The following is a 17,776-nucleotide window of genomic DNA, read 5'->3' as shown; positions in this document are numbered from 1 at the left end:
ATTTGTAACATGACAGCTGGATTAGCTGGCTCCTAAGGCTTTATCTAGCGCTCCACATTCTACGAAATGCTATTATATATTCTCTCCTCACGTACAACAAAATCATTCTATCATCCAAAGATGGAAACATGAGGCATTTTTCTAATGGCTGTGATAAGGATCTGCTGTATATTTAGTTTCGGGAGCAGCCTGGTACCTTTCACAGAGCATCCTAGGGGTTCTGAGCAGAGGCACCTTGTCAATCACCTCCCTCGTCCTCACTCCTCAGCAGGTGCACAGCTAACTACTTAACTCCTTGCAGCCCACACCCTTGTGAGCTGCCATGGCATTTGCTTCCCGATTCCTTGCACATCTGCCACTTTCCCTTGCCGGGAGATTTGGGTCTTTGTGAATCTTAAGTCCTAGGGGAAAAGAAGATGATGGTGTGTGCCTTCCTGGATCTCAGCCTTTGGTACTTAATATATCCTTCTTGGAGGACAGCTTTACCCTCCTTTTATTCCTTCTGTTGTCAAGTATGTACCTTCTCATTGAAGTTAAAAACCCTCTGTGTGTCTCAACTCCATTTGCTCCTTTTCACAACCTATCCATATTTTTAGTGAGGGATTTTTTTGTTTGTTTGTTTTTTAATTATAGTTGACATACAATATTGTATTACTTTCAGGTATACAACAACCTATCAATTTTTTTTTTCACTACTTATTTGCTGCCTCATACATACATTCATTGAAATGGCTGATTTTAGGTGGGGCCCTATGTTCTGAGGCTTACAAGCCAGTTGGGCCAATAAGCTTATTATTATAGCTGCTAGACCATACAGTATATGTATTTTTAAATTTAATACCTTCTTTTTCTTTTGTTTTCATCTTAGAAGAACGAAGGGTGGAAATACAGGAAAAGAAATGGCCCAGCAATTCAGTGCAAAGGGAGATGCTCACACAGACACCATCAGTTGGAGATACAGACAGATCCTTCTGAGAGTGATTTCTAAAATGAGCTGGGAGTGTGGGTGGGAGGGAGGCTATGACCAAGACATTGAGGCTCTGTCCTGCAAAAAGTCAGGACCCTCATGCCTGGCAGTCACATGCAGCCCATGACAATGCTTGGGGCATGGCTCCCTTACCATTGGACTCTCTGCCCTGTGTCCAAGGTAGTGAGTGGATGTCCCAGGCAGGCCACGGTGGGTGGGGGAACGTTGGTTTGCTGAGCTCTCAGCTCTCCCAGAACCCAAACCAGAGATGCGGACAGGGGCAAGCCGTGCCAGGCTACTAGGGTCACGCGTTCTCAACTAAGAAAGCTGGCAGCTTCTGGGATAGGGTTCAGTCGGCTGGAATTATCAGGATGTGGGCTCAAACTTCCCGGAGAGAAAGCAGAATAGACACAGGAGGGAACAGAGAAATAGGCTTTACACGGTGTGATTGCTTTGAGGATAGACGTTTCAAAGAGAAGGATCCGAGTTTTTGTTGATTTAGACTAGGGTTTCCAGGCAGGAATTCCCACCCATTCTCAGGATTTTTTTTCTTTTCCGTTTCCAAATCCTGAGAAAAGTTGGTCGGGAAATTGGGAAAATTGGCTCCTTGAACCCAGGTGGTTGGTAGTATCGGCCGTCACTTTGTGGAAACGATTCATCGTGGAGAACAGAAAACAGTTTATATCTCGGGATTCGGGAACAGCAAAGTGAAAAAAATTCCTGAGAATGGGTGGGAATTCCCACCTGGAAACCCTAATTTAGACATTCTGATATCTAAGCAATGTCATGGTACATTAATCTGCCCTCTTAGCCACGGTTTCATGTTCAGCAACTTCAGTTACCTGTAGCCCAAAAATATTAAATGAGAAAATCTAGAAACAAACATTTTGTAAGTTTTAAACTGTTTGCCACCATTCTGAATAGTGATAAAATCTCACACTGTCTTGCTCCATTCCACCTGGGACGTGAATCATCCATTTGTCCAGTGTATCCAGGCTGTTATCACCCGCCCATTAGTCACTTAGTAGCTGGCTTATTAGAAACCACATTCATGTAACTTTCATTACAGTATATGGTTATAATTGTTCTATTTTATTAATTATTGTTAATCTCTTACTGTACCGAATTTATAAATTAAACTTTATCACAGGTATGTATGTATAGGAAAAAGCATAGTATATGTAGGGATTGGTATTAGTCATGGTTTCAGGCATCCACTGGGGGTCTTGGAATGTATTCCCTGCAGATAAGGGGAGACTGTTGTAGTTACATAACCCAAGAATGAATGAAAAAGCACATACAACAGAACTGAAGAGGAAGGGCTGAGGGGATTGGTATAATTCCTATTGAGACCCTGAAGTAGGTTTTGGATGTTACCTAAAGGGAGGAAAGAGAAGTCCCTTAGAAGGTAAGCATGCACTGCTGAGTGACACAGGGTAAATCCACCTGGCTGCATTGATTTATTTGTAGAGGGAACCAAGACCAGTTTGGTTGGTAAGGCCCACGGGGTGAGGCCCAAGTTTTAAAAGATACCTTGGACATCTGACTGAAGTCAAGGACCGTGAACTCAGTCCTGGAGATAAGAGCGCTATTAAAACATTTTTAGCAGGAGGCATTATGTATTAAAGAATAATTTGATGGTGGCAGGAGGAGGAACAAAATATAAGGAGAAAGGCAAAGCAACCACTTCAGAGACTCTCATCTCTACATTGATTTTTCCAGCTCTTAACAGTTAATATTTTATAAACATGGGAGGGACTGCTAGGCAGTTCAGGTCTGAGGCATTATCACTTCCATTTCTCAAGTTTTAAAAACTCATTTCTCCTCCCCATTTCTGACATTAGCATGGGAATTATTTACAAGTAAAAACATTGATTTATTCCACATCCAAACAAAACCAGGCACCAAGTTCCACAGAGGCTTCCCAGATGTGTGAAACAATAATGCTCAGAAAAGCCCTCAGTGACTCCTATTGGTAGAATGAAAAGCAAACTACTGCCCATAGTTTTCAAGGTTTTTCGCCAACTGCCTCTGCCTCTTCCTAATTTTTTCCCTTACAGGACATACTCCTGTAGGCTAAACCCCAGACAAGCCAGGTGACTTATTTCGGGCTCAAAGCCCCAAAATGCTCGCATCCTGCTGTCATTCCTGTCTTACTTATCTTAGTATCTCTAGCACTCAAAAGAGCATGTACTTGTGGTTGACTAAATTCCTTACATTTGCATAGCACTTTAAAGTTTTCAAAGCATTTTGAACACATTATCTCCCTCTTCCCCAAATAACCCTGTGATGAGCCATGGTAGGTGATCTTGTATTACTTTATAGAAGAGGAGATTTAGAAATATTGAAATGACTTGGCAAGATCAAAGCTGTTGAAGCGAGAAAGCCAGAAAAACTCTGGTCTTCCAGCTTCTAGGTCTCACTCCCTTTTGGTATGTTGAATACATGGTACCCAGGAAAAATACACTTAGAAATAATATAAAAATCTATTGGATGTTAGGCATGAAAAGTCAAAGTCACAAACCATCAATTAAATAGGTAGTTTTAAATTACAATGAATAATCAACAGAGGAGAGCTTACCAATTCATTTTGTGCTATCAACCTGCACAGAAATTGGCAGACTTGATAAAACACAGCAACAGCTCATTTCCCATTGACCTTTTGAGAGCACAGCTGAGAACCAAGAATTGAAAAAAAACTTTCACTTACCTCAAATGTGGCTATTGTTCAATGCACCTTATTCAAAGCTCCTGATCGCAAAGCTTATTTCCTTAGTTTAGATCCATTTCTAAAAACCTTGGTTATGACAAAAATAATGTAGGCCAGATGTTATTTATTGCTGTATTCCCAGTTCTGGAATACTGAATTGCAAGTAGTAGGTGCTCAATAAACATTTGCTCTGGGCATTGTTTCCTGGAGTGCAGGATAATTAGTGCTATCCCTATGCTAAAATGGTTTGGACGCTATCTTGATTTAGCTGCCACACACCTTCTGTACTGCTGGACCCAGCTACCACTTAGCCTTCCCAATTTCAAGGAATAGTAATATAAAAGAACCACAGTAAACTGATCAGGAGTGGATCCAAAGCTTGCTTTAGTCACTACTTCAATGGTCATTTTGCAGCAGGTGGCTCACAGAACAGTGACAGCTACGTTGGAACTCACATCCTTGGATTGAAAAATCTGAGATCAAATACCCTCCTTGGGCTTGTTTGCAGTGGTGTTTTATGACTGAGTTCTGTTTCATCTCTCTAAGCTGGAGGATAGGAAAGTAGTTAAGGCATCAAATGATGGTCGAATTCATATATCTGGTGGAACTTTATGACACATATGTACTTAGATTTTGTGAAGCCAATGTGGTGTTAAGACCTGTACCTCAAAAGTGCTTCAAGAATGTCAGCTCTTTAGTCCATCAAACACTGTATTCTACATATTAAAAACGTAGGCATTAAAATTAGTAGTCTTAAAGGAATGACTTTTACTAGAATTACTCTGTGGACCTGGAACCCTGGCCTGTTTCTTTATTTGTAAAATGGTGGTACCACCACCACCACCAGCACCAGTATTGTAAGGAGAGGAGTTAGATCAAATGCAGACCTGGTGTGTGTCAGACACTTAATGGAGACATCCTCGTTCAGCACCTCAACAAAGACTGGGTGATAAGAAATTCCTGGTTGGGCATCTTTTAGAAACTTCAAAGACCTTTTAGATTTGTTCTAGTGCTAAACTTATAGAATGCTGTGGGAGAGAAGAAAATGAAGAGGTCAAATACTTTATGATACTGTTTAAGGCTATTCAAAGTGTACAGATATGGAGGGTTTATAGAAAATTTGTCTTAGTGGGTAGACAATGCAAATGCCAACACTATGCATCCCGCTGTAACCTACTTAAAATAATGGCAAGAAAATCTGGAAGATATAAAAGCAACTCAACTTGAAATAGTTAAACTACACCTTATTTGCAGGTTATATTCCCAAGTCAAGACTAAGGCAAAAACTATATGTACTTAAAATCACTCTTTAAAAACTCCTTGAAAGTGTGCCATGAGGACAAGATGTTTTTGAAAAACATCATTAGGATCATAAAGCTATTACAGAATAGTTACACTCTATACACTCCCAAGGCACTTTAAAATGATTATGTTTTGAGTTTGTAGATGAACAATGACAATAATCTGTCAATAAATTCAACACAACAGTCAGATATTTTCTCTAGCATCTCACAAGATTTAAGTAGTTGGCTTGAGGTCATATTGTTTAGATGGTATGTACCTTGGATTAGAGGATAGAAATATGCTCAATGCCTTTCAATATAACTATGAGGGAACCCACTGCCTGAGTTAACTGCAAATCCACACTTCCCATTTCCTGGTTGTTCTAGGGCATACATTCTCTGAGTGTAACAAGTGGAGCTGGCAATATTATTTAAATAAATGAGAGATGATTTATTTATGGCTAAATGCATATAGTTAAATTGTAAGTGTGGATGATTGACTGGCACTGTGCTTTCATTTTAGAAATATCCAACTGTATATAGTCTAACTTTTGGACCAAGATATCTAGTAAGAAATTCATTTTAAATTGTAACCCACAATATATACACATATACATATGAAAAAAATTCACAGAATATTTATTATATACTATGTATTTGATTATTCCATTCTGTTCTATTTTTTAAAAAAATTAGGTCACAACTCAATAGTTTTCTTGATCCGTAACTGGGTTACAACCTACAGTTTGAATAATATTGAACTAGAAGATTACAAGCTCTCAACTACTCAGAGAATTGTGTAGGGCAGTATCTAAGGGTTAAGGAAAACAATCAAGCAAGCACATTTGTCCATAATATTTTAATACTTTTCCACTTTTAAATACTGATTTTAATTTTGTGATTGTAACATGGAAGATCCAACTTTATTATTTTTAAAAAACATCATTAGGATCATAAAGCTATTATAGAATAGTTACACTCTATACACTCCCAAGGTACTTTAAAATGATTATGTTTTGAGTTTGTAGATGAACAATGACAATAATCCAAATATATCATCTGAACAACGTGGACTAAATACTGGTGAAAGTTTTTATTTAATTGGACAAACAACTGATAAGCTTAAAGATAACCAGAACAATTTCACAAGAGAACCAGCTCAGCCCAACTAAAAATTTCTCAACAGCAATTCACACTGATGTTGGATAGGTGTACAAATTAGTTGATGAAACTGAGAAAACAGGAAAGCTATTCCTCCTTTTCCTTCTTTTGTATTCTCACACCTCCCTCCCAGCCATCCCCATCCCTGGTCTGGCTGCTCCTGTAGCGATCCCAACCCGGTAGCTGATCACCCTCTACCTCCAAATCAGGAGCTCTGGATTCTAACTGAAGCACTGTGCTCTCTTGAACTGTATGGTGGGCACTCAGGGAACAAAACCCCAATAGTTTTCAAGTTTCTATCACAGTACAAAAGTAACTGAGTAGAAAAGAGAGTAAAAAGATAATTTTTTTTTGGGGGGGTTTGGGAAAGAGTAGGAAATAACTGTGGATGAAAAACATCACGTATATTCTGTATGTAGGAATTAGCCATATGGAAATAATTCTAGAGGGTCTGGATATTGTCTAAAGGGCTAGTACCTCTCCAAATTTTGAACTCTTTTAAATTCTGTTCATATTCCCCTACTCATTTCCAAATCTGGTTGGACAGGATTAACTCTAGTGAAGTACTAGTGCAGTTATCCAAAGGTAAAATGTATCCTTTCCTTTTCTCCTTTTTTTAATACAAATATTTTTAGTGTAATCATTTTATTTACAGAATAATTGCAAAAGTATATCATTAACATTTAGTGCAAATGCAACTAATGATAATTAGATTTAGATACTGCCTTGTAAACTTTCCATACCTTTGTAAAATAAAGCTATCCAATTTAGTTAAGAAAGAGTTACTTGTCTGTGTTCATGATAGTTACCAGAAATGGCAAACAGAGAAAAATTTTAGTGGGCATACAGAATTTTTTTGAAGATTCCCATTAGTGGCTGTGGTGAATAAACCTCCCCTCCCCAAGATTCCCATACTCCCACATCCCAACCCACAGATGATTGTAAAATAAAATACACATTTGAGGTATAAACTTTTGTTTTTAAACATCACAATACAAAATGTTAACTGGTGATGTAGTAAACTGATATAATTTGTCTTATTTGCCTTACTAGCATTACCATCATAGGCACTTTTCCACGTAGTCAAATTATGAACAGCATTTTTCTGTAATAAGGCATATTCCATGCACATCATTTAGAGACAGGTAAATTAAAAAATAGAAAAGATTTATGGAGCATGAAATCTACGTGCATGTAATGTAAGCATATGTTTTTATATGTATTTTCTCTCTCTGTACAGAATAATAAATACCACTATATCTGATGCAAGTAATTCACTTCCAGGATTGTGCATATTAAGTGATCAGACTAATCCCATCATTAAATTATCACCTTGCATTTATCATTAAGACTCCATTACCATGTATGAAATATATACAGGACATGTTCCACATGACATGACTTTCTGCTTTACAAAATGGGTCTGATTTCTGTGTTTCTACAGAGATGAACTAGTCAGCAAAGCATATACAAAATGCCTCTGATTTATGTTAAGTACATTTGTGTATTAACACAACGAAGATTTTGAAGTGGGCAGTCATTTATACTTCAATGAGTACAATTCCTTGCCTCATTTCCATGCTTCAAGGTTTTTCAGAGGCCTAAAACTAATAAAACTAAAAAAGGTATTTTACATTTAAGTTCTTACAGGAACTAAGGAAAGAATTTCAGTTTGAATCACATGGAATCCTTTACTGCTCTGCTGAAGTTTATGATCAAGAGGCGAACAGGAGCACTGCTCACATTTTCTATGTATATCTTGCAACATATCTTTTAAACTGACCCAAATTAGAAGAACTAACAAATATACCTATTACTGAATACTAAAAATATTGAATCAAATGTCAAACTCAGTCTGATATGCTTAACAATGCCATATAGCCTCTTACAAATTTCATGAAAACATGAACTCATTTTATCCTGACCACTTCATCAGAAACTAGTTTATACCCATAAGATTTGTACAGATGTTTCTGTTTGGAGGCAGGCAGAACCAATTTTGGAGTTGCCAAATTGTGTTTCTAACAAACTGAAAAAAAAAGCAAAAAGAAAAAAAAAGCTGTAGCACACAGAACACAACTAAAAATACAAGAAATATAAAGATATCTGGGGAAGAAATAAAGCTTTTCACTCGCTCCATCAGAACCACGGTTCTTCATGGGAGTAAGACTACAGAAAAGGCAAAATCACAGGTTATTGACAGCCCTCAGTTATTAAGAGACACTTTACATTATAACATGAATCATTATAGAAATCAGCAGCAATGAATTCTATGATTATACAAAGCAAAAAGTCAAAAAAGTCAGAAAATTCTGGACACAGATTTGACTGTAGGCCTAAAAAAAGAACCCCATCCAGATATTTGGTACACAGAAAGCACAAGCTCCAAGTATGTTCAACTCTTGTGCTTTTCTTTTGTGCACAAAACCTGATACAACTGAGGATCTTAGGCCGGACCTTACTAAATTAAAAATTCTGAAAAAGTTTCCAAAAATTAAAGCATCAATTCCTAGTTGTGATTCAAAGTTGTTGTTTTTTTTTCTCTTCTAGGAGCAAGCAAATAAAAATATAGCCATGTACATGTGATTTTACATGTATTTATAGATATATGCTGAGTGCAGAGATCTAGCAGGAGAAAGCTAGTGTTAGATGTTCAGCTTTGCTATTGCAATATTTCTTCATTTTTGTATACAAGGCCAAGGTGTTGGGCCACAGACAAGGCTATAGATCCTATGTTCCAGCTTAGAGCATTCAATTTTTTTTTTTTTTTTAAGTTTTTCCTCCAACATGGAATGTCACACAGCCTTGCTTCAGTCACTGTAAGAAAGAAAATGACAAGTGAAAAATTCAGCAATATGTTATTACTAATAGCTGCAAGAATACCAGAAGAGATTCCTTCTACCCTCTGAATTCATGGAATGCACAGAATCTCTATTAAAATTTATCTTTTAAAGATTTTCACCTTTAAGAATATAAAATTATTAACTTTTTAAGTATTTGAAACTAATTCTATCAGCAAAGAATAAAGGTGTAACGAATCTCTTGAAAGTTAGAAAGAAATTTAAAAGGGTAATGTGCTATAGGTAAGCAAAGGGGGAAATCAACCAGAGGTCTCTGGATTTGTACCCCATAAACTGGCATTTCCTTCTTCTTAATCTTCAATAAAAATTATGCTATACAATACCATTTATCAAGAATTTAAAAAACTTAGTTTATGAGATAAACTTGGTTTGTTTCTTATCTTAAGAAACAAACATGGCTCAGACCTTGTCAAATGTATTTGAATTTTGACTAAGAATTTTAAATATCTTTCAACATCATTAACATTATGGCATTTCTCTAAAGATGAGACTGACTACCCTAAGTTACTATTTCTCCATGACCAAAATTAAGAATGTTAGCTTTCCTAATGTTTTGATGCTAGAATCCACTTCATATAGACATCTTCCAAAAAGTATTATGAAACAAATATTACTTTAGGTAAACAAAGATTTTCACCACATGTTAAGGTTTGAATTTGGTTCTCAGTCAGAAAGAAGCTCAACCTGGACTCAAGGCCAGAGCCAAGTCATTTACACACACACACACACACACACACACACACACACACACACACTGCTATCTCCTTCCCCTGAAATAAAATTTTTTCAAAAGATCTCAACCCCTTCTATCCTAGGGCCACTAAAGAAGAAATGTGCACCCATGCACATACATGTTCACAAGCACACAAACACACAATAAAACAATGCCCCAAATCCAACAGTTAGAGGCAAACGCTAGCAATGTGTTAGCATGTATTTTCAAATGTTTACGAAAATTCTTCTTCTTCTTAATATAGTTGACAGCATGTTCTCTATAATGGCATTCTGATATGTTTTGCCATGATTATCTTTTCTGCCCTACTTAGCAAGGCTAGGGGTAGAGGTGAAGAGAGAAAGCAGATAAAGCTGCATGCTTGGTCTTGGTTATAGCAAAGAGCAACTTTTTAGAAATCTTAAGGCTTTGGGGAGAGATACCCAGCTAAGGTGACAAGCCTGCTGCCATCATGTGGCATCAGGTTTCTGCTTTATTTGACAAATACAGTGCAAAGACAGACTCAATAAGAAGTTATGCATCCAGATCTAGCCACATCAAGTTTAAAGTATAAGGTAGTCTTACAATAGCACAGTTATGCAGTGCACTTATGCCTGAAGAGAGAGAATTCCTCAAAGATCAGGATGTATCCCGAAACACTAACCATTCAGATCACTAAGACCAAAACTTGTTTAACATTTTCAGGTCACTGTTTTCCTGGGAAGAGCTAAATATCTGGGACATCAATGAAATAACCTTTATGTTTGCATCTGACAACAAATTTAGCTTTTGAGTGTGTTTTTTTTTTTAAAAGAAAAACATACTATAAACAGCATCATAAACCACACATAACTAAAAACATCAGTCATTATATGGTTATTGACTATATTATTTTTATCTAAAGAAACTGACTCAAGAATATAAATTTCTCAGAGGATGAGAATGAGAGGACGTTCATATAGTATACTTACTGACTGTGAATTATACTTTGGTAGTATCTATTAAAAATTTAAATGTTAACACACACTGAGAGTTTGTAGAAACAGAATTATAGAAATGTTATCAAATGGACCAAAATGCTCAAACTCATTCATAATAAGAGAAATACAATTAAAAATACATTGGAAGAGTATTTTTCACCTATAACGTTGGAAAAAAATTAGAAAGTTTTATTTCACACATTGTGGGAGGGCGCCACAGGTAAACAGGCAGTCCGACACATTACTGCTGGTGAGACTGTAAATTAATACAAAAACAAGGTGTGTATAGTTTGCTACCTTTTCTTCAACAACAAAAAAGTGTATGTATGGGAGGAATACACTTTTATTTCCTTAACAGACATGAAAAAAAATCTCTGGAAAAACACACAAGAAACTGTAATAGCAGTTATACACTTCTGTGCGTGTGGAGGAGAGGCAAAACTGAGTGAATAGGGGGCAGAAGATAAATTTTACTGTATATATTTTCATGCTTTTGATTTGTGAACCAGGTTACCATGTCACTCATTTAAAAAAAATTAATATTCCAGCTCCCTTGTGCAAAAATGTTTAAATGCAGCATTTTTGGACAATAAACATGGAACCAACCCACATATTAACATGGGACTGGTTAATAAATTCCACAATATTCATACAACAGATGTTAAAAGAATGAGAGGGTTTTATATGTCTCGTGTCTTTATATGGAATAATAGTCAAGATATATTGTTAGCAGGAAAACAAGCTGCAAAATAGTAAGTATGGAATAAATACATTTTTTAAAACAATCAAAAATATATATGTAAGTATAAACAAATAAAAGTCTAGAAGAATATATAACAAACCTAACAGTAATTTCTAGGAATGGAAAGATATAAGGAATTTACACTTCTCAAATTTTGTAGTTCTTTGATGTTGAAATATCTTTAAATAAGCAGGTATTATTTAATATAAGCAGAAATATAATGAAAAAATAAGTTTTAAGACTATGAAAATGATAATTCTTCATCTGGGAACATCATAAAACACAGAAACTACTTTTAACGATGAACTAAATTTTGCTATCTGCAGAATCATATTAGTCTAATAAAGTTTAAAAAAACGTAACAGATATCTTCCAGTACCTGTTAATACTAGAACAAAATAGGTTTTCCTGCAGTTTTCTCTTGGACGTAAGAAGTGAAACGTTTTAGAAACTTTGGATACTCTCGTTTTGCCACTGCCCTTAACACTGAAGCTGGTGCCCATCCTCCAGGGTTCACTGCAAGTTAAAGGAAAATTAAAACTTGTTAAGATAATAATTCTCCAAATACGTGTGAAATACTTATTTTGTTCCTTTGCTTTTAAAAAATTCCTCATGCTGGAACAATCAGCATCTCTTGATTATTAATCAAGTCTTGATCATTAATTCCTTAATATTAACCACCATGCAAAAACAGATAGCAAATAAGAAATTACTTATTACCTTTCTAAAATGTTCTTAGTTTACTAAATTATATGCAAGTATTAGTATAGCTACATTTTAGGTTACTTAAGATTTATCAAACTCTACTATAATCAAACAGTAACTTACTCAGGCATAACCGTCTCTAAACACACTACGTAGCAGTTAAAGCCCCGTATAACAAAGACCTGAGGATTTGATTAGATGGACTTTAACAACTACTGCAAGTAGGAAATGGGTGTAGTAAGGAACCAAAGGAACAGGGCTGTCCATCAGCAGGCCAATGTGAAAAATAAATTTATAATTAGCGACTAATAAGGACTAGGAACCAATGATTTAGAAAATGAGTAAGGCTGACAGTAAGAAAAAGAACTATTACTTTCCTTTCCTACTGTTGTTTATTTTTAAGGAATTTAATAAAATGGTTCTTAAAACCATGGATATGTGACAGAGATCTTGATAATGAGGTTTTAAAATTCACTTATCAAGCCCCAGCTTTATTTCTGACATAGTAGTTATGGGGTGAAATTCAGGTTATGCGCATTTTGAAAGTTTCTTAACAGTTTTGATATATATCTCTCCAAATTAAAAATTACTAATCTAAAGGATAAAACCTAAAAGGCATTTGTAAATGGCATTGGTTCAAATGGTCAGTTATCATGTCGATCATACTAAGAACATCTACATTACCAAGTAGCAAAAACAAACAACAAAATACATACCATTAGCTACATATGTAATCTTGCATAAAATGTTGTCCCTGCTAATCTCGTGGTTTCCCTCTGGTGGGCTTACCAAGGTTTGACAAATCATAGCAATATTTATTTTGGCACGGACACATCGATTGTTTAACTGCCAAAACAAAAATAAAAAGAAAATACCAGTATAGTAAACACCCACTATTTCGTAATCTCTACTGGTGTAACATTACATAAGGTTAACCAAAACTATAACTCATCAAAATCTCCAACGAAATCTTGTAAACACCAAAAAATAATACCTGCCAAGCTGATATGACACCAGAAATGATTTTCCCTCCTCTTACGTAGTAAATGGAGCTAAATCAAGGTAGAAACCACAACGGTTTGCCAGTAGTTGATCATGGCTTGAGAGGTAACTGAGAAGTAGCCTACACATACTACCCATCAGCTGTCTCACCTCACCTCAGAGCAAAGGAAAATAGCCTTGCTGGGATGTTCAGAGCCATGACTGTTGTCCCTCAGGTAACAGGGGCTAACCTGTTCCAAGGAGCCAACATAGAACAAAATCTAAGAATCATTAAATCAAAGATATATGTGTGTGTGTGGGATATGTATTTATCACTTTTGCATTATGTATTTAGCTTTATATTATACAACTATACACATTTACACAGTGTACTTACAGGAGCACTGTCGTGATCTACAGAAAAATTACAAACTATCCAAGTTTCAGGGTCATTTTCAGTCAAGGCTGGTATCTTTCTAATGGCAGAAAGATATAATACATCTCGCTGAGAAGCAGGCCACACTCTCTGTGAAAGAAGTAAAGAACTTTTGAAAATTTAAACTATTTTTTATTCATATATAACATGAAACTAAGAGAGAAACAAATGTAAAACCAATAAATATCTTAGTTGAAGGTAAAATCTGCCCAATTTTAAATGAAAAGCATCTGAGAATACCCACCGAAGGATTCATTATGAACACTGAGTTAATGGCTTTGTAGGACAATATCAAAGGAATAATGTTCTGCTGTCTTTCTTTTTTAAAAATTGTGGTTTTATATCTATCTATCTATATCATAAAATTTACCATTTAAACCATTTTCAGCTGTGCAATTCAGTGGCATCAATTCACAATGTTACATGCCAACGTAAACATCACCACTATCTATTTCTAAAATTTTTTATCACCCCAAACAGAAACTCTGCATCCATTAAGCAATAGCTAACTTCCCATTATTCCCTCCCACAGATGCTGGTAATGTTCTGCCTTTAAGAATTGTATTAAAGCTCTGCTTAAATTGTTCAGAGACTTTAAATCAAAGCTTTTAAGGAAAGAAGAGTGCTCCTTTAATATAATCACATTTGAGGAATTTCAAATCAGTTAGGTGGAATCTTTCAACTTTATGGTAGTCAAGGAAAAATACACTGTTGGAATGACATAAAACCTAGATCTCAGAAAACTGGAACTATGTACTTTTAAATGAGAGAATATATGCAGTCTTTCCTGATTGTGGAGTATAATAAGTAGTCAACAACTCGGTGCCAATACAACACAAACTTGCAAAGTGAAATGGTTTATCTTTTAGAGATACAAAATTCCACGAAGTTGACGAAAAGTAGTATTGGGAAAAAATGTATGTGAAGCCAGTAATAAATGAAAAGTTGACCATGTTAAAACTAATAAATGTAAATCCAAAAGGATGGTAAGACAGATATTTTAAGAGTGAGAATGACTTAAATATCAGAAGGCGAACCAGCCCTCTTTAAGACCATAATATAAAGAAGCCAAATTTAAAGAGAAAGATGTTGTACAGTGTTATCGAATTTTGCTGAAAAAAGTATGCCAAGATAATTTGTTTATTCAAATAATTATAATCGTAACTTAAATTTTGTTATACATAAACCACATTTTAATAATTTTTAGTTTTAGTTTTCAAGAAATAATCCTGATATAACACATACAATCCTCTGCTTCACCTACTATTTACCAAGTGAAATATTGCAGCAGATTGTTCTCCAGGATCAATTATCTCCAGATAATAAGATTATTCTGAGTCTAAATTATTGGTCATTTATTTTCATTCCAAATTACAGGGCAATTGATATTTTAACATCTACTAAATTTTAGATTTCAGTTAGACTTCCCAAATCTGTATGCCGAAATAGAATCTTCATTGTTAAATATTTCTTGAGCAGCTACTGTGTATTATACAATGAAGCCTAGCCCATAGTCATTAGATATAAGACAAAATGCCTCAGATGATAGGACTGAGCTCAAGAAATACAGAGCAAACCTCAAATACTTTCTTATATTCAGCTCAATTTAAAAAATCACTTGAAAAAGAAAAAAAATAAAGTACTTGCTCAATCATTGCATTTCTTATATAACATACAATATTGCTTTTTGGTGGATCTCTCCAAAATTTTGATTCATTTTATTGTTCTTTATTTGAAATATTATTTGGCAATTTTCAGAAGGGGAACAGAGCAGAATAAGGTAAGAGAAATTTTAATTCTACAACCTTAAATACCTAGATTAGCAGAGGAAGAAATGAAGTGAAAGGGAACCAATTTAAGCCAGTTTCAGTGTCCACTGGCACATGATCAGCCTCCCAATAGTCATGTTGAGCAATTTTCCCTTGCTTTCAGATAATCCGCTTAGATCACTTTCATATCTATTAGTCTTAACAAAGGCTAATAACATACTTTCCACTACATTATATGATTCACTTCCATATTTGATAACTATCATTTATCTGCTGTAGAGACTAGATCCAAGAAAAGTCCTGAAATGTGGATTTCAGGATTTTCTCTTCTAGACTTAAAGTGTGCATGACTGACTGTAGATCTTTATCAAACAAACTGTTTCTGGATATTTCTCAGGTTCTTAGCTGCACCCATTTCTGCTTTAAATGTGCTGATATATCTTTTAAATGCATGACATTCATGAATTATTAATAGAATCTTTGGATCTTTTATGGCATTTAATTTCCTGCCAAAATTTACTTTAGCGAATTTACATGTCTCAGTATAAACTACAGTGGAATCTTTTTAGGATGAAGAGATATTTACCTTGTGTGTTTGATAAATGATGATTGCATTATCAGCTAATTTTTCCACCACATGAAAGTTTTCTATAGTTGCTGAAATGAAGAGAAAATATTAGTAGCCAAAAAGACACATTACCTTTTCCTAGAATATGATTAATTCACTTATATTGAAAGTCAATTACAAATGAACATTATGGTAAAATGAATAGGATTCTGCCTCACCTAGGCTAAGTTCAAATGGAAGGTAGTTAATTAATATCTAGTATTAGGGCTACAGATGGTGGCTGTGAGACTCGGATCACCAGGAAATCTAATTTTCTTTAGTCTAATATCTAGCTTCCATAGCAAGAAAGCAATTCTAATCACCACTGCATTATTCAGGCACAAATTACTCCCTAACAATACGACCCCCCTCCCTACAATCCCTAATTTACTAAAGCTGAATACACTGTTCTATCTAGGCTTAGGTGACTGTATTTGTGGGAAAAGAATGTCAAATTGTCATTGATAAACATCTTATGATGTTCAGAAGTATCTATTAGATTGGTGCCTAAGGGAAAGAACCTTCTATCCACCCAAAGAATAGCTCTAAACAAACCACAGCAGAATTCATCTAGGATTTACCATGGAAACAAAACAGTCTAGGAAAATAGTAGACGATAAAACTGAAACTTTTATTTTAGTCCTGACTTTTCCACTAACTAGTTCTGTGGCCTTTTATGAGTCACTTGACTCATCTGCATTTTACTTTATTACCTGTCTATGCAGGATGGTTGAAGTATTGGATCAAATGCTATAATATACTGAAAAGCATTTTATACAGTGAAAAGTTCTATTTAAATGCAATGTTTCATCAGTTCTTCAAATGATTTTCCAGATATTTTCTATACTAACTTTGTAAATTATAGATCAGATGCAGAAAACCAAGTTTGATTTGATATTAAATTCTAAATAATAATTACATTAAAATATATTAATAATGGCAGCTTACTTTCCCAATCATTGCGAACGTCAACATTCCAGAAGTAATTGCAGACCTCGTGTCCTGTAACACCTTTAACTGCATGGGTAGCTTTCAAAGGATCCAGGACAATTCCATTCTCTTCTACTTCTCTTCTATATACCTACATGGGATACATTTAAAAACTTGTTTAAAAAATAAAAATCAAACTCTTAAAGTACAAGCCCAAACGCATGTTTTTAAATGTAATGGCTTTTTAGGGTTTTATTTATGAAAATCTGTTTATGGAACATAAATATTCTACTAAAATAAAGTTTAAAAATTCTAATTATTAACACATACAACACATAAAAATATTTAAAACTACAAATCCAAGGTAAGTTTCAACTATGAAAAATATGCATGTGTGATGATGAATGACTACTGCAAGTTGTTAAAAAAGACATGTCAATTTAAATCAGGCACTATTTACTGAACATTCTCAGACTGTTCAACATGGCTAAGAAGGCCAAATATACCTGATTAAAACATAATCTCCTTAGGGAAACCAACTTAAGGCAGCTTTGTTCAAGGATATATCCCTAGCATCTAGAACAGTATCTGAAACACAGTAGGCAATTATTTGTTGAATCATCGATTGAAAGCTAAAATGGAATAAAGATTTATGCTCTTTTGCTTTAAATACTGAGGTTGCATACCTCAATTGCTGATTCAAATGAATTATTTAAAAAATATAGAGGGTTTGCTATTTTAGAGAGCTCTGTAATATTGAAGTTCTTTTGACAAATGAATAAACATGTTATCACAGGGAGAATCAGCTCTCAATTTATGAAGTGCCTATGGGTCCAGATACGGTTAGACATTTAACATATAGTTTCACTTTCACAACCTCTCTCACCAAACTCTTTTCCCCACATGCCTATTTATTTGTTAATAGGTCTACC

At 35.0% G+C, this 17,776-nt stretch overlaps 1 protein-coding gene across 3 annotated transcripts in view; it reads right to left on the bottom strand.

Moving 5' to 3' along the window:
* Window positions 1-5,804: 5,804 nt before the first annotated feature.
* CERT1 (ceramide transporter 1) overlaps window positions 5,805-17,776 on the bottom strand; it is a 95,813-nt gene continuing 83,841 nt past the window's right edge. For 2 of the 3 annotated variants that reach the window (XM_019728139.2, XM_019728140.2), the window contains 6 exons: window positions 16,863-16,995; window positions 15,894-15,964; window positions 13,500-13,628; window positions 12,838-12,967; window positions 11,796-11,932; window positions 5,805-8,938 (listed from right to left, as the gene is read on the bottom strand). In XM_019728139.2, coding sequence (XP_019583698.2) covers window positions 11,805-11,932; window positions 12,838-12,967; window positions 13,500-13,628; window positions 15,894-15,964; window positions 16,863-16,995 — 591 coding nt within the window. In that variant the 3' untranslated portion in view covers window positions 5,805-8,938; window positions 11,796-11,804. The remainder of the gene's footprint in view (window positions 8,939-11,795; window positions 11,933-12,837; window positions 12,968-13,499; window positions 13,629-15,893; window positions 15,965-16,862; window positions 16,996-17,776) is intronic. The other variant, XM_074328817.1, reaches the window with a different exon arrangement.

The sequence above is a fragment of the Rhinolophus sinicus genome, linkage group LG03 (assembly GCF_036562045.2).
Source record: "Rhinolophus sinicus isolate RSC01 linkage group LG03, ASM3656204v1, whole genome shotgun sequence".
Lineage (NCBI taxonomy): Eukaryota > Metazoa > Chordata > Mammalia > Chiroptera > Rhinolophidae > Rhinolophus > Rhinolophus sinicus.
The sequence above is the reverse complement of the archived record's forward strand: the minus strand, read 5'-3'. Positions and strand labels throughout refer to the sequence as shown.